We start from the raw sequence: 23,873 nt of genomic DNA, 5'->3' as shown, positions 1-23,873 counted from the left end.
AGTCACCGCTGGGGTACTAAAGTAGAGACCAAGCTATGCACCACGATGGAGCAAAAATGAACTAGATTGCCCGCAGTCAGCCCTCTCTAGGGCTCCGCTTTTCCGCAGGTCGGACCCACCTACCGATTCCTCCCCTCACATCTAATCTTTCCTGATAGCCACGCCCTCCACACCCACTCTTCCACTCCAAGCTTCGCCCGGAACCCGTGGCCCCACCCCTTTCCTGTACGTCTTTCTTCCGGCTCCATCTCTCCCAAGCCCCGCCTTTCTGACTTTTCCCTGCCTCTAAAAGTCGCATCTCTCCTTAGGTCCCGCCTTCTGCCCTCTGGTTCGACCTTTACTTCCCGGGCTCCGCCTCCGCCCTGCCGGCCTCCACCTTCCCAGAGGCCTTCCCGGATGACAAGCCGGAGTCCTTCTGAGGGGCGGGGTTTACGCACGAATGGGGCGGAACCGGGAGGAGAGGCGGTGCTCCTCACTCGGAATGCGGAGGGTGTCCCCGCCCCTGCGTTCGGCCGTTGCCAGGAAACAAGCGACCCTGCTCCGGTTTGGTCTGGTTCAGCCAATGAGCTGGCACGCCATTGCCCAGTCGTGCGTCGTCGGGCGGTTACGCGTGGTGCGCGGGGGTGCGGGCTGCGTGTGGCGCGGGGCGGGGCGCGGATGGTGCGCCTGAGAAGCGATGGCGGCGGCCTGAACTCACCTAGCAGCCGCGGCGACCGGGCCTGGCCGGGGTCGGTGTTCCGTGAGTGAACGGTACGCACGGGCCACAGGGCCTGGAGAGGCGCTTGGAGGGGCTGAGAGACTGGGAAAAAATGGTACCGGGTTTGGTTACGGTACTGGTTGTGAGGGATTGGCAGGTGGTAAGGGTCCGGGAGTAAGTGTTCAAGATAGGGGAGAAGGGTGGGAGCTTACAGGTGAATGGACAGATGAGGGTCTGTGAGGGACTGGGGTGCTTTCGGAAGTGCCAAGTTGAAGGGACTCCTGAACGCGGTTTACTAGGGCTGGGGCTGGTGGGGTGAGGGATACCCGGGCACTAGAGTTGAGGGGGTAAGGCCTGCGCGAGGAGAGGGAGAGTCAAAGGCGAAGGTGGGAGCCAGTGGGCTGGCGGCAGATTGGTGAGGGAGTTGAAGGCGGGCCATGGACGGGGGAAATTAGGGCTGTGAGACTTGGATAAAGGTGAGAGGTTGGTTCTGGGCCTCCTTGATGATGGACTGTCCTGCCCAGTGAGAGTAATAGTTTTAGACAGGGTAGAGCAGCTTGGGTGGAAGTGTTGTGCACTTGACTCCTCTGTTCCCATGGACTTCCCATATTCTGTCGGACGGGAAAATGAAGGTGTCATGGGCAATAGTCCTATGATAATGAAAATAATATCTGAGGCTCAGTCTTTAACAGAGTAATCACTGAAACTTCAGTTCCTTCGAGTTTCTCCTTGGGACTGTGTAGTTGAAGATGGGCCCTCTCATGAAGGGTTTTGCACTATAACAGCTTGTGTTTTCTCTCTGCCTGCTTCTGGACAACCTTATTCAACTGTTGCTCCTTACCTATGCATACCTGTGTGTCTTTGATTGGATTGATCATTTTCAGTTGCTAATTCTACCTTTATGGAGGTCGTATGGCTTGCCTAATACATCACTATATTTAAGGCTCCCAAACAGGATGGCTTTGCACTCCTTTCTTACAGTTGAATTTTTTAAAAAGCTAGTTTATATTATATTTAAAATGTACGTTTGATGAGTTTTGACATGTGTACACATCTGTGAAACCATCACTCTCAAGATATTGAACATTTCAACCACCTGAAAATTCATCTCTTTCTCTCCACACCCTGTAATTGGGTTCATCTTGCTAGGGATTTTTTAGGTCCCCTTCTCACCACCAACCCAAATGCACGTGGAATTCTGGAAAGTTGGGTTGGCATTCAGTGATAATGGCCACGTTCACACTAGTAAATTTTCCTTTCTACTGATAGTCTGCCATGGGGTTGGGACATCCTGATTATTTCCAGACTCAGGAAGAGCTAAGTCTTTCCTCTCCAGACTATTCCCTGAGAATTGGCCTCAGTCCCCATTCTTTTCCAGAGTTGTAGCTTCAGAGCCAACTCTTCTATCCTGTGGTATATTCTCATTGCTTCTTTCTGGAGACCAAACAGGCCTCCATACTGGTGGAACCCTTGGCAACTTGCCCAGACAGAACTGTGTAGGACCTAAATGTATAGTTCAGAGTTTGGAGTAGTGGTTCCTAAACACTGGGTCAAGGACCTGTACATGATAAAATTGTCATCCATCCAAGATGGAAGGAGAGAAACAAAGACACCATAGTTATTCATGCAGATAAATTAGAGATTATCATTCCTATTCTTTTGGTCTTGAAGTGCTCTTTCATTGATGAAGTAATGGTGACAGTAGATAGTGTTTTTTTTTAAAAAAAGATCTAATATACCCAAATGAAAAGTGACAACCCAATTTTTAATTTAATTATAGCTTTATGAACTCTAGAAATTTAGAGTGTTGATGGTGTGGCTGTTGTATTAGGTTAAAGAAGCATACATTTATACAATGATTCTGTATAATTTGACATCTGAGCAGCATTCATGCTTTACATAGCGATTTCAAATTTTATTATACCGATTTATGTAGATACTTGTGAAGTGACAAAGACAGGAATTTTCATTTTATAGATGAGAAATTAAATTCAAAAGCCAGAGGTCACATATCATACAGTGGCAAAGTTGAACCCAGAATTTTGTCTCAGAGTAAGAGAGACTTGGGGAAAGAAGATTTATAATAGACACTGAAAGGTAATGTGAGAGAATTTTTTAATGATTTGTAATTGTTCTATTTCCAAAAGACAGTAAAGGAACTGTGAGGGTGACATAGGGATGAGGATTATATTTAATATTGTGGCAGTGACATTGGAACAGGTATATATAATGCATGGATCACATCTTGATAGTGGATCATGTGATAGTCATAGGATGAATCAAGTCAAATATTAGAGAGTTTTAGGAACTAAATTATTGGTTATAATGGAGAAACCACGTGATTTGGTAAGCTTATTGTTTGCTATACCAGACTGTTGAAATAGTAGTGCATTAAGTATAATGGATTTTGATTTGTGTCATATAGCTGAGTGGTAGGTCTGAGAAGATGAAACATACAAAAGGATTATGATATAGAGATAATAGCATGTTTAGGGTACTGTGTTAATTAATCATTTATTCCATATCTGCTCTGTGTCAGGCACTCTACTAAGTGCTGGGAGAATGAATTCATTTATTCATTTAAGAAATACTTCTTGAAGATATAGTTTGTACTTGTGATGCTCACATTTTATGGGATAACAAGATGAATAAAACATGATTATCTGAGCTCTCAAGGGGTTTTTGGTCTCATTGGGAGAGATAGACACATGAAAAGATAATTTCAATTTAGAGAGATAATGTGAAATGTGAAAATATAATAGACTGGATGTGGTGGCTCACACCTGTAATTCTAGCATTTTAGGAGGCCGAGGCAGACAGATCGCTTGAGCTCAGGAGTTTGAGACCAACCTGGGCAACATTTTGAAACCCCGTTTCTACAAAAAAAAAAAAAAAAAAAAAGTTACCACCAAATAAAACATCAAAGATTAGCCAGGTTGTGTATGCTTGTGGTCCCAGCTACTCCATAGGCTGAAATGGGAGGATTGCTTGACTCTGGGAGGTAGAGGTTGCAGTGAGACGAGGTCAAGCCACTGCACTCCAGCCTGGGTGACAGAGTGAGACCCCATCTCAAAAAAAAAAAAGAAAAGAAAAGAAAAGAAAAATATATCATGAATTGATTACTCCTCTGTATCTAGTGTCAGTCTTTCCCTATATTCCAGATATACATGTTTATTGATGTATTGTGTATCTCCACAGTTATCTCAAAATTAACATGTCCAAAACAGAGCTCACAGTCTTTGCCCCAAAAGATGAGCCCGCCTTTGGACTCATCTCCCCTATCTCATTCCAGGCAAGGACTTCATTGTCATCTTTCATACTTTCTGTTCTTTCACTCCCTGCATTCAATCATTTGCTAAAATCTTAATACATTTCACTTTATGTTATCTTTCTTCTCTATGTCTTTATTGCTACATCTTCACTGTTAAAGCTTTAGTTTAGTTCCCCCTTAACTCATGTGATTTTTTTAAAACAATTTTTGTCTTAAAACTTGATCTTTTCTAGTCCAGCCCTAGAATGATTTTTCTAAAAATATATATCTGATCACAGAACTCTTCTGCTTAAAAACTTTTGGCTCTTTGTGTCCTGTAGGACAACATCCAAATTTCTTAATATGGCATCATTGGGCTTCAGCTCACCTCTCCATTCTCATCTGCCACTCCCTAATCTGTGTTCTAGTTTGAATAAATTGTTCACAGTTCCCTAAAAACATGTTACTTTTTTGAGCCTTGAAAACTTTGTAATAGCTGCTTCCTCTACTGGGAATGCCTTTTCTTCTCTGCCCAGCAAACTGTCTTTATCCTTTAGGATCTAGTTCAGTTTCACCTCCTTTTTGACATCTTTGTCAGGGTAGGGATAACTGTGTGTGACATGAGGATTCCTTGTTGTCAAGAGGAGTCATTAATAGAAGTTCGCTTTTGTGAATTACAAGGGCCCTGCTGGAGTCAGATGAGGGGATCCCCACAAGAAGAAGTGTGGGAGGAGGGGAGGGAATGAGTTGGGACCATACGCTGAGATCCCATTTGTCTGAGGATGGAAAAGCAGGAAAGATATGTGTAAGCTGAGCTCTAGATTAGTAAGTTCTTAGTAGGTGGTGTTTTTTGTTTGTTTTTCCCTTTGTAGTCCTATGAGATTTTAATTAGGTCATTCTACTTTCAATATTTAGGGTAACAGCCCATTTATCCTTTTTATGTCAGTAATTAGTTTTCTTGCCTAGGAAGAGCCATAGTAAGGAGGGAGAAACCACAGAATTTTACTGACCTGTTCTTGGAAGATCATTTTGGTCTCTCCCTGTCCAGTGTAGGTATTGCAGGTATATCCCTGCCCCCAGCTCCCTCCTCTTTGCCTCTCGCCGGGCAAAGGTTCATAAGTGAGGCTGAGCCACTTCCTGTCCTATGCCTGCTGTTCTGAGGTTCCTTGTCACTCTTGCTGTGTGTGGCTGTAAGGCTGTATTTTGGGGTGTAAGGTGAGTGCCTGTTCTTCGCCATTTTGGGTTTGAGAGATCAGCTCCTTCTCCTTTTTACTCTGTGGCTGAGCCTGAAGGAAGGTAGGGGGTTGTGTTTTTTTTTGTTTTGTTTTGTTTTTTGTTTTTTTTTGTTTTTTTTTTTTTGACTTTGCTGTGGGAGGAAAGGGCACCATAAGAGGTTGGTGATTTTAACCTCTTCTTTGTCTTCTTCTGAACGTTGCAGAGTCTAAGTTGGTGATGGGAATAGCAAACTGTGACTTTCATTTATCCTTTTGTTGTATGTGAACAGGGCCCAGTTTAAGTGCTGGCTTTTGGAATCTGAGATGCTGATTCCAGTATCTTCTCTTGAAGGCTTTGAAATGGGATTGTGGAACTGGGGTGGGCAGGTGGATGAGGAAAGGTCCTGGAGGCTAATATTCCTTGGTTCCGTGACAGTGCCCTCTGTTGGTCAAGTGGTGGCGTAGTAATGGGTACCCCAGGTATATTGCAAGGTAGGAGCAGTTAGTGTTTGGAATTAAATTCCAGAAGCTGAAGGCAGGTTAGTTTTGGACATGTTAAGACCTTAATGAGATTGAATGCTTGGCCTTTCTTTAGCTGACTGAGGTATATCTGGGAGGCCATAAGGATGTTGTATCTCTTCTCTCAGAGATATGGGTACCTGCGTCAAATAGGATCAGGAGAAGAAAGGAGGAAAGGGATATATAATTTACAGAGTACCTACTTTATGGTTGAATGCTACATAGGATATGATTTAATTTTTAAAACTAGCAGTAGTTATTCTGTCAGGAATTTATAGATAAGGCTCAGATATGTGAAATTATTTATTTAAGGTCATACAGCTGGAAAATTGTGCACTGAGATTTAAACCATTGAGGGACCCCAGAGTTCAGACTTTACCTACTACTTTGTATTATTCTTGTTTGACTGTAGGATCTCTCTCTGTTTTCAGTCTTCAAATGAGTTATGATTGAGAAAAGTGCATCCCTGCTGCTGATGGCTACTAGTCTTTGTGGCTGTGTTGATGATTTATTAAGAATCCATGTATGCAAGACTGAGCATTGCTTCTGTGGCTTTGCCACTTTCTTACCCATTTTCTTCCCCCTCATCCCTATTCTTCTAGGTGAGTGAGAGAGGGAAGGTGGGGTGGGGGTTGATTGTGGATCTTAGCTTCTCTCTTCACTTTCAGATTTGCCTGAAGTAGCACCCATCCTTTATTTTTGACTCTTTTCTTCCTCTCTCAGAAAATGTGGCATGCTTATTTTTCTGAGTATACCTGATTTTTCTGTCATTTATCTCTATCTTGTTTATTTATAACTTGTCATTTTCTTCAGACTACTTCTGTCACTTGACAAACACCCTTGAGGCTCTCCATCCTAAAGCAAAGCAAAATGCTTTTTCTTGACTCCCCTTACCACAACTTCTTTAAGCTATTGCCTTATTTTTATCCTTTCTCATTTCACTGAATTTCCTGAAAGTGCATCATACATTTCGATTCCTATTCTTTAACCAACTACTTGTCTTAAGTTTATAAAAAACTTGATTGCACCATTTTCAGTCTTCATTCTACTTGATCTTTCTATAGAACTATACACTATGGGCAACAACCTTCAGTTTCGTGAAACTTCCTTTCTTTGATGTCTAGATTATCGTTATTTCTTGGATTTCTCCTTTTATTTCTGGCTACCTTCAAACTCTTCTTTAAAAAGGCTCCTCCTTTTTAACTTTCCAACATCCTGGTTTTTCCCCAGATTTTCCCCTTCTTTCATAATCTGCTGTTCTCCTTGGGTAATTCCATGTATTTCCACAGCTTCATAGTTACCTATAAGCTGCTGACTCTTGAATTTGTATCTCTAGTCTTGATTTTATTCCTTATTTCAAGTGTGATACATCATGAATATCCTGTAGATGTCTCAAAACTTAACATGTTCAAAACTGTACTCATCCTCTTTTCTAAAACACTGTCCCTTTGTTATGTGTTTCTAGAAGTCTGTTAATGGCTTTATCTTTTACTGAATCTCCTATCCTTCTTATGAGAGTCATCTCTTATCCCTCATTTATTTGCCAGGTCTTGTTGCTTTTACTTTGTGGTTAACTTAAATCTGGAGGCAGATAGTCTGCATTTGCATCTTAATCCTGTCACTTACCAGCTGGGTAACATTGGGCAACTTATTTAACCTCTCTGGGCTTTGATTTCCTCATATGTAAAATGTGGATAATAATACTTAATGGATTTTTACGAGGTTTAAAGTAGCTATTTCATGTAGTGCTGGAATGGAACCTGGCATGTAGTAAATATATGTTTGCTCTTAAAATTATTAATTCAGCATTCAATTTCGCAAGAATATTTGAGTTCAGGCTCTATGTTTGCACTGGGGTTTCAAAGAAAAATGAATGATGTTTTATATTTTGTCAAGGAACTTGCTATTGATTGGCAGAGGTGTTACAGGTATAAATACTTTCAGTATTGCATGGAACATGTTAAGAAAGAGGTGAATCTCAGATTTATCTTTCCTAATATTTCTCTTACTACCATAGTTCATGTTGTTACTTTTTTTTTGTTTTTGAATGGACTATGGAAACAGCTTCTTATAAATTGTCCACTGCAATCCATCTCTCTCTGCTCCACCTTATACTGCTATCTGACATATTTTTAAAGGCCAATTCAGTCTTACTATTTTCTTGTTTAAAAACCTCCTTTGTTTCTAGGGTGTCAATAGATAAAACCTAAACTCCTTAGCATAATATTTAGTGATATTTATAACCTTCACCCATATTTACCCTTCCACTAATGTTGTGCTTCTCTTCTCTGAATAGTGTGTGATTAAGGAACACTCAATTTGCAACTGTTCTTTGAATTTGTCGTGTTCTTTTACAGCACCATAGTTTTGTACATACTGTTTCTAGTATGAAGAAAACCTCTCCCTCTGCTCTCTACTTAATCAGTATTTCATTATTAAAGATCTGTGTTCAGTATTACCTCTGTGGAACCCAACCCTCTAATAGCACCCCAGGCAGAGTTAGTTGCTTTCCTTCTTGCCCCCATGACACGTTTTATAAATACCTCTATTTACAGTATTTGTTGGATTTACATTTATGCTATCTCAACTGTTTTTATCCATCTTTGTTATTTCCAGTGCTTATTTAGAACAGTGCCCAGTACTTTATCCATATGGACGTACAGTGAGTTAATGAGTAAGCCTTACCTGCTCTTTAGGACTGACCCCTCCCTTTATAAGACTCACCTATTCTTAGAAGTTTTCCTTAAACATAGTTGCTACCTTCCCTTAGTTGTGAACTGGAAATTGTGTGAGAGAGTATCTGGGTGTAGGGAGATGTTGTTAATATAACCTTAGGGCAAAATGTGGGGCTGGGCCAGATCTCTGGATTCCTTCAGCCTTTGTTGAGTATAAAGAGGAAGGACAACTGAACCACACCTTTCCTCTCAAGGTTTTTTGTTTATGAGAGACTGTACTGATGAGGGTGTGGTGGCTGTAAAGGAGAAGGAAACTATGGGCTATGGCCTAGGCCAATAGCTACTTGGTACTTTTTTCCTTTTTCTTGTGAGGATGTCTTATCATTTTCCTGGGAGCAAGTTTTGGATATGTCTGGCAGGAGTGGAGACGGGAATGTGTCTGTCTTCCTTACTGGAAAGAAACCAGCTCTGCTTTATTGGTTGGCTCTGAATTCTTCCTCTTAAGAGTATTCAGTCACTTAGGGGTCTATTTGCTCATCTCCCATAGGTCACTGGATAGGTTTTTAGGGAAGCATCTGTGATAGACAGAAAGAAATTTCTTCTTCAGTAGTCCCAGAGGGTTAGAGTCAGATCAAGACTGGATTTCTTGATTGATCATTCGTTTGTTCATTCATTTGTTTATCCATCCATCCATCCATCTATCCATCCATTTATTTACTTCAGCATTCATACACTTAACAAATAGTTATTGAGTCCCTAGGTCCTGGGGACACAACAGACACATTAAGACAAACCCTGCCCTCAAAGAAGCTACCTAAAGTGGGGAAGATAAACAAATAAATAAATAGTTTCAGGTAGTGAAAACTGCTAAGAAGAAAGGATTAGGAAGCTAGAGAGTGAAGGTGAGAAGATGTGCTATTTAGATAGAGTTGTTAAGCAGGGCCTCTCTGGGGAGATGGCATTTGAAAAAAAACAAACTGAGCAATGACAGCAATGTGAAGAGCAGGAGAAGGACATTCTAGGCAGAGGGAACAAAGTATTCAAGAAGGCCTGTGTCATTAAAGTGTGAGTGAGAAGAGTGGTAGGAAGTTATACGGATTAGATTATTTAGGCTCCTATAGGCCAAGCTAAGGAATTTGAACTATTATCATGTGATAGGAAATTATTGGAGAGTACTCAACAGAGGATGGGTCATATAATTTAGATTTTAAAACTATCACTCTGATTGCTGTGAAAACTCTCAGGGGGATAATAATGGAATCATGGAGACCAGATTGGAAGCTACTGTAATAGACATATTTTGAAGGTAGAGATGATAGGGTTTGCTGATGAATTGGATATTGGAAGTAAGGAAAAGAACAAACAAGGATAATGTGCACATTTTCAGCTTGAGCATTTAGGTTAACCTTGGTATTTTTTTTTTTTTTTAAATGGAGAAGGTTGAATGGGGTAACAGGTTTGGTGGTAGAAATCTGCGTTCTGTTTTAGACATGTCAGTTGCTGATTGTGTGTGTGTGTATGTGTATGTATATATAAGTGTGTGGAGTTTTCAGTGGAGTGGCGGTTCTGAGTTCTGAAAAGTGAGCTTCTGTTTATCCCTTCCATTATCTCTTCTCTGAATTAGATACATAAATCTGGACTGGGCAGTGACCTTTGGGCTTGCCATTCCAGCCTGGTATAACCTCTGGCTCCATGGGCAGCTACTGGCTCCTACAGACCGGATGAAGCAGATTGCAGACACAGGTGGAGAAAACCTCCAGCTGGCAAATCCTCAGATTGTAGACCTCTGGCTGCTGGCCCTGCCCAGCCTGCCTCATGGAGAGGATGAATTGGCTGAGCAGACTGGCCTCCCGGGGCCCTGGGCACCGTATACCTCAAGGGGCCAATCTGCAGACCCCAGTCATGGCTGACCCTGAGACCTGCCTCATGGTCTTCAAGAATCACTGGTCCCAGGTAGGAGACTGTATGCCAAAGGGCCTTGTCTGCTGACCACCTGAGTTCTCCCAACCTTCTGTGTTCTCACCATCCCATTTAGTCACTTTATCATCTTAGATTCCTTCCATCTTCTGTCCTTTTTCCCTAGGTGGTGCGAATCCTGGAGCGGCAAGGTCCTCGGGCAGCTCCTGGGGGTGCAGATGATCTCAGTGCTGTTCGCAACCACACTTACCAGATGTTAACACTGCTGGCAGAGGATCGTGCAGTTCCCTCAGCCCCCACAGGCCCTGGGCCCCTGCTGGAGTTTGCTCTGCGGGAGGATCTGCTGACCCGTGTGTTGACATGGCAGCTGCAATGGGATGAGCTTGGGGATGGGGTCGAGGAACGGCGGGCTGAACAACTGAAACTATTTGAGATGCTAGTGAGCGAAGCTCGCCAGCCGCTGTTGCGGCATGGTCCAGTTCGTGAGGCTCTGCTCACCCTGCTGGATGCCTGTGGCTGCCCTGTGCCCAGTAGCCCAGCATTGGATGAAGGCCTGGTGCTACTTCTCAGCCAGCTGTGTGTTTGTGTGGCCCGGGAGCCTTCATTGCTCGAGTTCTTCCTGCAGCCACCTCCTGAACCTGGAGCTGCTCCCCGTCTTCTTCTCTTTTCTCGCCTTGTCCCTTTTGTTCATCGAGAGGGCACCCTGGGCCAGCAGGCCCGTGATGCCCTACTTCTTCTCATGGCTTTGTCAGCTGGGAGCCCTACTGTGGGCCGCTACATCGCAGATCACTCGTACTTCTGCCCGGTTAGCACCCCCTGGCATGGAGGGTAGGGTATGGCAGGTAGATGCTAGACAGTACCTTCCTATCCAGGAGATGGGAGAGGCTATGTACCAGGGCCCTTTCCCCTAAGCAGTAGTTCCTGGGTTTGAAAGCAGCCCCCTGGAGTTGCAGTGGGGATGAATCATGGGCTTAGGTGGATAGAGCAGATACTAAGGCTCCTCGTAGGCCCATGATTCTAGTTGAGTTTCTGGCATATTGGGTGGCCAAATGCTTACTTTGGTAATAGCTTATACCCCTATTCCCATCAAAACTCTGGATTAATAGCTCCCCTGTTTCACTTTTTATATTTTATAAACATATTTTGTGTATGAGCCTTTGGTAACTTCTCATAGGTGCTGGCCACAGGGCTCAGTGCTCTGTACTCATCACTGCCTCGAAAGATTGAGGTTCCAGGGGATGATTGGCACTGCCTGCGACGGGAAGACTGGCTGGGAGTGCCAGCCCTTGCACTCTTCATGAGTTCCCTAGAGTTCTGCAACGCAGTAATTCAGGTAGGACTGGAGTTTCCTGGAGGCCTGGCCCTTGGTCATTCTTGAGGTAGGAGGGGCTGCATTCCCTGGAGTTCTGTGATTTTTCCATCTTGGAAGTAGGATGCCTATCTGTAGTGTACCGTTCTACTCCCTTCCAGGCAGTGGTCTCCTCGTAACTCTCCCCCTTCTCTCTTGCAATCCTACAGGTGGCTCACCCCCTGGTGCAGAAGCAGTTGGTTGATTATATTCATAATGGATTCCTGGTGCCTGTTATGGGTCCTGCCTTGCACAAGGTGAGAATCGTGGGTGGCAAGGCAGATAAGGGGCTAGACTACAGTGGTAACCTCAGTGCCAGGACTAATGTAGGAGGCAGTGGGTAGAGTACTCCTCTCTTTTCCCCTGTCTTCTCCTGATTTCTCTTAGTATCCAGAGAAAATGGCTCTGTATGTACAGGAAAGCTATGCACTTCCAGACTTTCCCTTCTCTTTGTCTAGACCTCTGTGGAGGAGATGATCGCCAGTACCGCCTATCTGGAACTTTTCCTACGGAGTATCTCAGAGCCTGCTTTGCTCCGTACCTTCCTGCGATTCCTGTTGTTGCACCGACATGACACCCATACCATCCTCGACACCCTCGTTGCCCGTATTGGCAGCAACTCCCGGGTATGGCCCTTACCTCTATCCTGGCTTACGTGGATGAGCCATCTTCTCTCTCTGATCTTTGTTCTGGGAGGGTGTTCCTGCCTTCTTTGACCTTTATCTCTAGCAGTCACTTCAAATTAAGTGGCATTAACTGTCCCGCATTAAACTTTTAACCATTTTTGGTACAGATTTTAATCTACTCCCCTGCTTTTATAATACGTGAATCTAGAACACAGTCACCTTTTCTGGATGACTTTGGCTGTTCATTATGACTATAGGTTTTGCTACTCTGCAGTGTTTGTAATGTAGTATTGGCCTAAGTTCTCTAAAAACTGTTTATCACTCTGGCCTGCTGTGGGCGACTTGAGAGCACTTTAGGTTGTGTGTCTGCTTTGGTAGATGATCCAGGTGCTACTGATATGCTTACCTTCTTTCTCCTTTGGATTTGCTGCATTTTAACTATAACTTGGAACACTGATTCACCCACCTATCTACTTTTGGTCCTTTCTCCTAAACATTTTTATCGAATGTTCACTGTGTGCCATACTGTTTGCTGGTGCTGGGGATAGAATGTCAGGTAGACATTGTTGCTGACTTCATGGAGCTTACTTTGTAGAGAAGATAGACAAGCAAACATATTAATAAGTTGTGGTTGGGGTTATGAAAAAACTAGAGTGCTTAGAAATAGTAGGGTGGTCAAGGAAGACGTCTCTGAAGAGATGACAAACTGAGACCATAAAGATCATAAAGGAGTTAACCTATTGATCAAGTAGAAGAACAGGAAAGCAGAGGAAACAGCATGCAAAAGAGATCAAATGGGGGAGGAGCTTAATGTGTTTGAAGAAACGAAAGACTAGAGGTGTAGTGAGCAAGGGGAAGAAGGAAATGAGGTAAGAATAGAGGGGGTAAAATCAAGATCATGCATGACCTGGAAGACCATGGCAAGAAGTTTGGATGTTAACAAATAGAAATATATATAACACGGGAGTGACTAGTGTCCAAGTTATAAAGACTTAAGGCTTTCTAGGAGAATAAAGCAATTGTTTAGCATTGGACTTCATGGCATTTATTTTGGCTCTGGGACCATTTTTGGTTCCTTCTTTTATTACAAGTTGAAGTTGCCTGGATCTATGTGTTTAAAATAGAAATTCCTTCATCACTAAGGGCTCTTGAAAACCTCTAGATAATAAGGTACTTGGTAGTAGGGTTCCAGATTAGTTTCCTGGATAGCTGTGTTTTGTATAGGTACAGTTTCTGAAGCTAAGTTATGGTGTATTAAGAAATATTCCAGACTAACTGATTAAACCAGTGTTTCTAAACCAAGTGTATACTTCAGAAACATCTGTGAATCTTTGAAGATGATGACTAACAACTATAACAGATTCTGAGCTCTACCTCAGATTTCTTGAATCTTTGGGAATAGGCTCAGGGCATTAAAATTTTCCAAAAAGTAATCATGATAGATGCCTTGGGTTAAGATTTATTGGAACCATTAGGGAATAGATACTAAAGCTTTAATTTTACGAAGATACCAAAATTATTTTTTTCCTCATTATGCTGAAATTAGGCCATGATTGGCCTCAGGTTGTCCTGTTCATGTTTAGAGACAGTTGAGTTTCTTTGTGAGGTTTTATCTGTTGTTTCTGTCTGTCTTCCCTTTGTCTTAACTTATCCTAACTTGGATTCTTCCTCACTATCTTTTATTTTTAGTAGTTGTTTCTATTAGTTTTCCATTTGGTTCCCTGGTCTTAGGAGCCTTATGTGTTGTTGGGATGTTTCTTCTTGGTTCCTGGTTCTTGGAAGAACCAGATCTCTTCTGATTTCAGGATGCCCATGTTAAACATGTAGATGCTCTCCTTTGCACTGTCTGGTCCTTTCAAGCTTGATTTTTTGGCTTGACTTTATAACTTAGCCTGTCTGTGTGCCTTGAAGTGACTAATTTTGGCTAACCAGCCTGTGTTAATTTCCTATTGCTGTCATAACAAATTATCAAACCTAATGCTTAAAACAGATTTATTATCTTACAGTTTTGTAGGTCATACATAAGACATGGATCTCACCAGGCTAAAATCAAGATTTTGGGGGGTGGGGTGTATGTTCCTTTCAGGAGGCCATAGGGGAAGATTTATTTCCTTGCTTATTTCTATTGTTGGCAGAATTAATTTTCTAGCAGTTGTGGGATTGAGATCTCTGTCTGCTTGCTGGCTGTCAACTGAGGAACATTCTCCGCCTGTAGAGCAACCAGATTCCTTGGCTCATGGCCCCTCTTCATCCATAGGTAATAGATATCTGTGGATCTCTATTATCTGTGGATATCTAGGAGAATTTCTTCTCAAATTCCATAATCTTAATCACATCTGTGAAGTCGTTTCTGCCACGTAAGCCGAAGTATTTTTAGGGTCTGGAGATTAGTTTGTGGTCACCTTTGAGGGACGACTTTTCTACCCACCATACTACTTTTCAGTGAGTCTGAATTTTTTCATTGCTAGCTAAAGTGGTCATTTAGGATAGCCTCCTGAACATCCATGCTATTCAAAATGTGATCTGTTGTTTCATGTTTTTCTTGCTGTGTGGTTGACTTTTAATTCTCCCATGGTCATTTAGCAAATAATGCCTAAATGTTCAGATAGTGCCCTAGACCAAGACCTATTAAGTTATCTTCAGGGAGCTCAAGGTGTCTGACATACTTGCTATAAGGGAAGTATAGAGAAAGTGCTAGGAAGATTGAGAGGAGTGAGGGAGAGGTTATATGTTTGTTTTTTTGCTTAGTCAGAGATGAACCAACCTTCTTTCTTTCTAAAATAAAAGGTTTCCCCTAAACTTGACCCACCTACTTTTTTTCCTGTCAGCTGCCCTTGAGCTGTTCTTTATTCTGCCTTCTGAGTGATACACTAGTGTTAAGAGAGGTGACTCAGACTTCATCTTGGCAGCCCAACCTACTTCCCAGTTGGGAATCTTCCCAGTTCCCTCTAGTTTCTTATTGGTAGGTATTCAGTTACTGTGTTGCTACAGTCCCTTCTGGCAGGCATTCACTTAATTACCATGTTTCTGTTGTCTCCTGTTAGTCGTTCACTCAATCACAGTATTTCTTAGTCTCTTCTCATGGATTTTCATTCAAGTATTGCTGGAGTCTCTGCTGACCAGGTATATGTAGCTAGAGAATCTATAGAAGTCCACTAGGTCTATGATGCTTCATTTGTGTGAATAGTAAAGTCTTGCTCACAAAGATCTAGTGGTCATTTAGCTAATACTTGTGTAACTAACGTGCCAGGCCTGGTGCATGGGCCTCTCGGAATTCCTCTAAGAATGGTTGGTTGGGCTTGGAGTTCGGGGGTTCCTGTTTGGTGAATGGCTTGGAAGGCAGAGAGCGCTTAAGGTGACTCCCTTCCTCCCTCCTTCCCTCCCCACACTAGCTCTGCATGGTCTCTCTGAGTCTCTTCAGGACCCTCCTGAACCTCAGCTGTGAAGATGTCCTGCTGCAGCTGGTTCTCAGGTATCTGTGGGGGCAGGGCTGAGGGATGGCTGACCCTGAAGCTTCAGGGTTTTGTGCATTGCTGGGGCAATAGGCTGTATTGGGGTTGCTCATGAATTTTTACTTGGAGCCTGGCTTAACCATGTAGTTTCATTGGCCTGATGTTCTCCTAGGTCCTGTCCTTCCTTCCTGATCTACCCTGTGTCCCCTTTCTGATGTCTTCTCAGGTATCTTGTTCCATGTAACCATGTTATGCTGAGCCAGAAGCCAGCTGTGCGTGATGTGGACCTATATGGAAGAGCAGCTGACAAGTTTCTCTCCCTAATTCCACGCTGTTGTCGCCACCATGCCCCCAGCCCACCTCGTCCAGAGCATGCCTCGTGGGCACGAGGTGGGCCTAGCAGAGAGACAGGGAGAAGGGAGGACATCACGGGTATGGCCTGTGTTCTGGGGAAGCGTAGCAAGGGATTGCTGGGGTGAGGGGAGGAAGGTGACCATGAGTGACATTCTGTCTTTGGGGAGGTTGATGAGGGTGTCTTGCAGGGAGGATCCTTACACTCACCAAAGAAAATTAGAGTGGAACTTCTGGCCAAACTATTCTTGTTCTTCTCTTTAGTTGTATACTCTTCCTGTTTCCATTGTTTCTTCGGTGGTGATGGTGGTGAGTGGGGGTGGTGGATTAGGATAACGTTAATTAGGAGGTTGGAGAGTTAGCTGTCTGAACAGGTTCCATGTTTCTGCCTCCCAATTGCCTTCTGTCTTAGTCTCCCTAGGTGTCTTATCTCTCCTCCTGAACCTCTCCTCGATTTCTCTTATATTTTTTCCCTCTGCAGGTCCTGGAAGCCCAAGTGTGGACTCCTCTTCTGTGGTGACACTACCCCGACCCTCCACACCATCTCGTCTGGCTCTCTTCCTGCGACAGCAGAGCCTGGGTGGCTCTGAGTCTCCAGGCCCAGCCCCTTGCTCACCAGGGCTTTCTGCATCCCCAGCCTCCAGCCCTGGCCGGCGGCCTAGCCCTGCAGAGGAGCCTGGAGAGCTGGAAGACAATTACCTGGAGTATCTGCGTGAGGCACGTCGTGGTGTGGACCGCTGTGTCCGAGCCTGTCGTACCTGGTCTGCCCCCTATGATGGCGAGCGGCCCTCTCCTGAGCCCAGTCCTTTCGGCTCTCGGACTAAGAAGCGCAGCCTACTTCCTGAGGAGGACAGGAACAATATGGGGGAAGGGGAGGAGGAAGAGCTGGGGAGTAGGGGGCTGGCTGGGGCTCCAGGGGAGGGCCCTGGCCACCTGCCCCCTCCCCAGCTCAATGGAGTGCCAGGATCATGGCCTGAGGGGGCCAAGAAGGTTCGTCTGGTGCCAAAGGAGGGAGCTGGGGAACTACTAGAGGGTACCTCTGAAGGCATGGCAGGACTAGAGGGCTTTGGGCAGGAGCTCCGGGAGCTAGAGGTGGCGTTGAGCAATGGGGGAGCTGGCTCAGAGTTTCCCTTAGAACCTCCACTACCCCTTGAGGAGGAGGAGGCCTACGAGAGCTTCACCTGTCCCCCTGAGCCCCCTGGCCCCTTCCTCAGCAGCCCTTTGCGGACTCTCAACCAGCTGCCAAGCCAGCCCTTTACTGGTAAGCTTCTTAGCCTAGGTCTTCTCTTTTGTGTACTCTTTTTGCATGTTCTTGACATGTTTGTGCTGGTTTCTTAGACCTCTTGGCAACGTCATTTCTGTGTACATGCCTAGCCCCTCATCCATCCTGCTTGCATCACTTCCAGTTACATGTCATGTCATACTTGTGTCCCTGTGTCTGTCTGTCTGTCTTCCATGCTTGTGCTGGTTTGAATATTTACTTATATTTGAGCCTTGTATGTCTGTCCTATGTGCATGTTCCTCCTCTTTCCCTAGTCTGGCCATTTCCTTCAATTCGTAATTAGGATATTCTGTGTTTGGTGTTCCCTGGTGAATCACAGCAATATTTCCGAATCATATCGAAGTTATATATGCTATCCTCTATGAGAGGCACCTGTAAACACTCTCTATGCCATTCCCTCCAGTTTATCTGTCTGGGTATTGGATTTTCTGTCAGCTCTCCTGGGGCCTAGGGTTAACCTTCTGTTTTTCTCCCTACTCAGCTCCTTCCTCTCTACCTTTTCAAAGAAGGACTCGATTTCAGATTTTTCCTGTTCACTGTCCTTGTACCTTCTTGGTTGCCGTGACTGCCCAGTACCACTAAGACTGTCTTAAGCAGATAGAGTGCAACCTCCTTGAAGGCAAATGACAGAGCGTGACCCTGAGCTCCCCGACTGAGTTCTTTTGGACTCTCAAGGATGGCCTGGAGCTAGACTCGATTTGAGTGGTTGGACTAACTCTTCTTTATTTTTCTATGAGAACTAGCTTACCCCGCCATTCCAAACCCCAGGCCAGGAAAACCAACCAACCAAACAAACAAAAAACAAACCCACCTCTGAGAAGTAATGTAGTGGCTAAGGCTAAGATCACAGGCTTTGGATTAGGCATACCTAACAGCCTCCCATCTCTGCCATAGATGCATATAAATCACTTAACTACAATTATGGCACATTGTGAGAATTTAGCAAGTGGTAGCTTTTCACTATCTCTGGGTGCATGGCAGATTTCAGTTGACTAAGGCAAACATTCATCTTCCAGTTGTTCATAGTCGGATTGTCATGCCTTGATAAGTTCATGTCCTGACTGGGCCTGGGAGATGCTGGCCATCCTGCTTGTACAACACCAGGGCCTCTGCCCTGGAGTTGTGCCAATTCCCTCTTCTTGCCTCCTACAGAAAATACGTCTTTCCATTTATTCAGCCTTTGCTCTGTTCCTTTCAAAAGCTCAATACCACTAGGAGATGATGTGCAGGTTTTACCACAGTCTTGAAGTATTAATTGAAGCTTTTGCCCTTTTTCTTCTCTTTAAACTAATCTGAGCTTTTTGAACTGTTTTTTTTGTTGTTGTTTGTTTGTTTTTGTTTTTGTTTTTTTTGCAAGAAACTTCCAGGAAATGAAAGGAAAAGGACAAAGTTATGGGGTATCTTAGGACCCTGTTAAGCTAGAGTTGTTTTGAAGCTAATGCTAGTCATGTGCACCTGGAGTGGAAGATGTTTCAGGATCTTTTTCAGGATTCACTCCCTCCTGCCCTCCATCATTCTCCTGTTTCAATTCATAGTACAGTTCTTAGATACTCTCCCTTCCCCCACAAAAAATCCCTGATCAGAAGGACTGTGATGGTTATAGAGACCTACAGCTGGTGATATGGCTTAGCTGAGGTCAGTTTTCCTAGTAGATAATGCTGATCCTTTTCCTTACCTTCTCTCCCACCAAAGAGTCTGTCCTCAGTCAGTTTCTTTGCCCCTGCACTATGCTATCCTTTTACTACATATTCTGTTCCACCTTCTTGGTTCCCAGCTTCTGAAAGACAAAACCGATGTCTTCTCTGGCCCTCCAACTTTAAATGGGCTCACATAGTTACTTTGTCTTTGCAACACCATCTTCTTGCTTTCTTTCTGACCAGGTTTAGTGTTCTCCGGTTTTTGTGGAACCTAATTCTTTTCGGTCAGAACTACTTTCTCTTAGCTGGGCATGGTGGCGCATGCCTGTAATCCCAGCTACTCAGGAGGCTGAGGCAGGAGAATTGCCTGAACCCAGGAGGCGGAGGTTGCGGTGAGCCGAGATCGCGCCATTGCACTCCAGCCTGGGTAGCAAGAACGAAACTCCGTCTTGAAAAAAAAAAAAAAAAAAAAAATCTCTAGAACTACTTTCTCTATTGTTCTTCTGTTGTCCCTCTTGGGTGAATTTTTTATAAACAACAGATTTTGTAATTGTGGCTTATGGTTATAACTGAACACTTAAAATTTGCCAGATCTTAGGCTAAATGCTTTATATTGATAATACTTTGATACTTTTCATCACCTTATGAGGTAGGTATATTTTCCATTTTACCAGCTAACAAACTAAGACTTGGAGAGTTTTGACTTGTCCAATAATGTAACTAGTAAAGGGCAAAGCCGATGAAACCAGATCTCTCAGACTCCAGAGCCTAAGACATGGCTCTTCAGCTTGAATGTGTGTAAAGCTGGCATCTGGACTCTGGTGGGTCCATATGGTGTCTGCCATCTTATTTTCTCCAGAATAGGTGGCCACAGGATATTTAAACATACCCAGAGGCTGACATACAAATACTTTTCATCTGGTGGGGGTCTCTTGTTTTGGGGAGGAATGCGTGCGATGTGCATTGTGTTCAGGCCTTGTATCCTTGTGCCCACCTCCCCCCCAACCCAGGCCCCTTCATGGCTGTGCTCTTTGCCAAACTCGAGAACATGCTGCAGAACTCCGTCTATGTCAACTTCCTGCTGACGGGGCTGGTGGCCCAGCTGGCCTGTCACCCCCAGCCCCTGCTCCGCTCTTTCCTGCTCAACACCAACATGGTCTTCCAGCCCAGTGTCAAGTCCCTGCTGCAGGTGTGCGATGCATGCATGCATGGGTGCGTCCAGGCTCCATGGTGGGCCAGGCCCACAGCTAGAGTGACCCTGGGTGGGCTGGGAACAGGCCCAGTGGGACTAGAAAGGACTGTATCGGTCTAGAGCTGCTCAGTAATGTCATGAAGTTGTGCTTCATAGGTGCTGGGCTCTGTGAAGAATAAGATTGAGAACTTTGCGGCTTCCCAGGAAGACTTCCCAGCACTGCTATCTAAAGCCAAGAAGTACCTCATTGCCCGTGGCAAGTTGGACTGGGCTGAGGGCCCTGCAGGAGGACCTGCCCCGCGCCGTTCTGATCCCCTAGGTGAGGCCTATCCCACCACACCCATACCTGCCTTCCCTAGATAGCTTATTAACCCAGGTTAATTGAGCCTTATTAAGAGTGAAATGTTGTGCCAGGACCTGGAGAATTGTAGAAAATTGAGTCTTTATGTTTGTCATCAGGTCGGAGGATAGAACATAGCTCTATCTATTAAAAGCCAGATCAGCAGTTCTAGCAAAAACTACTCTCAAATTTGGGGACAAGAAAGAAAAGAGGACAGAGTAGTCTGTAGGTTGTGATACTATTACAGCTTAGTAAAGGACATGACATTTGACATGGGCCTTGAGAGATGGGTAGGACTTAGGTAGGCAAAGGAGTAGGGAATCTTTTTTTTTTTTTTTTTTAAGGAGAAATTCTGGACTGTTCATTTGGAGTAGGGGATTTAAAAGGTGATAGAATAGTTGGTAGTAGGCTGGAGAGATTTGGCTGGAGCTGAATTTCTCAGAGTAGAAGTTGTCATGTTTTAGGTAGTGAAAAACCACTGGAAGTTCTAAATGTGGAAGTGGAGAGATTAGTATGTTAGCTCAGACGAAGTCAAGCTAGGAGAAAAGAGTCAGGAAGCATCAGGAGGCTTCTGTCATAATGTAGATAGTATGAGGGAGGCTTGAGTTAGAATTAAGTGGACATGGAAGGGAAGTGTTGGTGCAGTTTGGTGAGTGATATAAGGAAGGAGGAAGAATTAAGTATGAGTATGAAGCTTTAAGTCTAGACTTTTCACTTAATAAGTATCTAAAACTTTTGCCGTACGTGCCAGGCATTGTCTTTGGTACAGGAAAATCAGGGAGTTACAAGATATAATTTCTGCCTTGAAAGAATGTACAATCTGGAAAGTGACTAGAGCAGGCATCCCCAAACTACGGCCCGCAGGCCGCATGCGGCCCCCTGAGGCCATTTATCCAGCCCCCTGCTACACTTCAGGAGGGGGCACCTCTTTCATTGGTGGTCAGTGAGAGGAGCACAGTATGTGGCGGCCCTCCAACGGTCTGAGGGACAGTGAACTGGCCCCTTGTGTAAAAAGTTAGGGGACGCCTGGACTAGAGGAATGTAATACCAGAGGGAGCAAGGTCCTAAAGGTGTTGGGAGTAATGGGATCTAAAGCAATAGAAAAGGGTTAACTTTGGACAGGAAAAGGATTTTTGTTTTTCTCCCTATGAGGCAAATGAGCAGAGAGCAAGGAGGAAATGACATGTGTCAGTGGAGTTGTGAAGTGTAGAGGAGAAAGGGATTTTGTATCATTATTTACTAATCGAAGCAGAAGGCAAAATGATATGCTGAAAGCAGAGATGGAGGCTTAATGAGAAATGTGTATGGGTTGGGAAGAGAATACCACAAAAGTTACTGCACAGCTGTGAAGTCTCAGGTAAAGTTCTTTAGCATGATTTCTTCATGGTCTAGTATTGTGAATATTTCTTCCTTCTACAGTTCTGGTGCTGAGGTCATTGTAGAGGGTCCAGGTAGACAAGGTAGACAAGACAAAGTCTAAGCTCACAGGTTAGCGTATGAGGTAGAAGACAGAGAAATAAATTAAGTATGTTGAGATAAGGGGAGAAGAATTGGGAGTCACTGGAAGACAAATCGGAGGAGGTTTTCTACAGAAGCAGGGATAGTAAAATTAAGCCTGGAATGATGAAAAAAGTGGGGAGAGGAAAATTTAGGCAGAGGGAGGTACAGGGCATGAAAAGTGCCTGGAGGGTTTCAAGAAGATAGATGTGGACACAAAAGCAAGATGGGGTGTGGAGAGTTTGAAAAGAAGTTGTAGAAGGAGTGTGAGCCTGGTTGTGAAGGGCTCTGAATGCCAACTTTAATAGATCTGTATAGTACTTCTGTAGCCAGTATTAGAGGTAGGAAATGGGAATCATTATTAAGATCTAGGCCTTTATAGTAGATACGAATCCAGACCCAGAAATCTAGGCAGAATGTTAGAGGCAAGAGGACAGTGTTTTAAATGGCTCACTTGAGTCTAAGCTGACTTGAAATTGGCCACCACCAGTGGGAGAGAGGCTTTGATGTAGGACAGGGACTGGTGAATGGTGAAGTGGTGGTACAGGAGAGCAGATCTTGGAGGGATAGCAGAGTATGACAGAAGTGAAATTGTCACTGAACTATAACTGCATATATAGCACTTGTGGATACTGTAGGAGCAGAGGATGTGGGTTGGGTATTACAGATAGGCTGGGGAAGATGGAAGTGGTTGACTAGTTAGGGAGGGTGATGGGAAGCATGAAATCAGGGCATGCTGTGGACAGGAGAAATAGCTTGGTGGTGGTAGAATAGTGATTGGAAAGAGGAGGATTCATCAGGGTGAGAGGGCATGGAGAAGGAAGCAATCTTGACTGGGAATGAAGTGGCTGAAGTGTTGATTGATTAAGACTGAGAAGGATGGTTGGCTGGGTTGGGAGGCTGGACGGAGGGAAAAAGGCTAGGCAGGCAGTATTTTTTGGTGTTAGAGTGAAAAAGAACTCTTTTCCACTCTAGTCCTGAGTCAACTTCAGGGATGGGACAGGAAATGGTACCTGAGGTTCATTTCTGGTCCATTTTGTCCTTTTTTCCATTTCCTCAGAACCCTAAAGGAGAAGTCCAAGAACCTAGGGGGTGGGGGAATCTCCCCTCTCAGTCCAAGGGAGGTTCCCTGATCCCAGCACCTTCATGATACCCCTGTTTATTCCCAGTGAAGAGCCGGAGGCCATCCTTCGGGGATTTACTCCTGCGGCATGCACACAGTCCAACCAGGGCCCGGCAGGCGGCACAATTGGTCCTTCAGCCTGGGCGAGATGGAGCAGGACTTGGCCTAAGTGGGGGCTCCCCTGGGGCTTCAACTCCAGTTCTGCCCCCTCGGGGCGGGGCCCCTGAGCGCCAAGGTGATGCTCTTCGAGTCAAGAATGCCGTCTACTGTGCAGTCATTTTCCCTGAATTTCTCAAGGAGTTGGCTGCCATCTCCCAGGCTCATGCTGTCACCTCACCTTTCTTGTTGGAGACTTCAGAGGAAGGATCTGGCCCTCCCATTTCAGGCTATGGGCCCCTCAATCCTTAACTTTCTTCCATGGACAATCAGGGCCATGGGTGGCCCGGGCTGGGGCTAGGGCACAGGTTCCTTTTTATGTTTGGAGGCAGTGGCAAAAGGACTTTTTAATTTATTTCAGATGAATGTTTTATGGAGAACTTGTTGCAATATGTATAAAAGGGAAATCTCTATTCTGTGCTCATTTTTCTTTCCCATTCTTTTTTCTATGGGGCCGGGGCCCCAGGAAAGTTTGTATATAGTGGGGGAGGTGGTCAGGAGTATTTTCTCTTTGGTAAGGACATTGATGCCAGGGTTTCAAGATACCCCTTATGTCCTTAGAGGGTGAAGGGTCTCTTCCCTCTTCTCTGGACCTCA

The 23,873-nt window shown here is 44.5% G+C and overlaps 1 protein-coding gene across 4 annotated transcripts; it reads left to right on the top strand.

Moving 5' to 3' along the window:
* Positions 1-565: 565 nt before the first annotated feature.
* On the top strand, positions 566-23,689 carry FHIP1B (FHF complex subunit HOOK interacting protein 1B). 4 transcript variants are annotated; one of them, XM_003923340.4, is made up of 12 exons: positions 568-750; positions 9,980-10,308; positions 10,439-11,077; positions 11,447-11,605; positions 11,791-11,877; positions 12,079-12,246; positions 15,639-15,718; positions 15,925-16,088; positions 16,531-17,310; positions 19,979-20,157; positions 20,317-20,479; positions 23,167-23,689. In XM_003923340.4, exons 2-12 carry the CDS (start codon positions 10,171-10,173, stop codon positions 23,526-23,528), a joined length of 2,919 nt encoding a protein of 972 aa, XP_003923389.2. In that variant the 5' UTR covers positions 568-750; positions 9,980-10,170; the 3' UTR covers positions 23,529-23,689. The 4 variants fall into 4 exon arrangements, with proteins under 4 accessions (XP_074257127.1, XP_003923389.2, XP_074257126.1 ...); XM_074401025.1 differs by lacking the exon at positions 23,167-23,689 and adding an exon at positions 23,058-23,160 and having other exon boundaries at positions 15,925-16,130; XM_003923341.4 differs by having other exon boundaries at positions 569-750; positions 15,925-16,130.
* Positions 23,690-23,873: the final 184 nt, after the last annotated feature.

Source organism: Saimiri boliviensis, chromosome 6 (genome assembly GCF_048565385.1).
Source record: "Saimiri boliviensis isolate mSaiBol1 chromosome 6, mSaiBol1.pri, whole genome shotgun sequence".
Taxonomy (NCBI): Eukaryota; Metazoa; Chordata; class Mammalia; order Primates; family Cebidae; genus Saimiri; species Saimiri boliviensis.
This window is presented reverse-complemented; position numbering and strand designations above follow the sequence as displayed.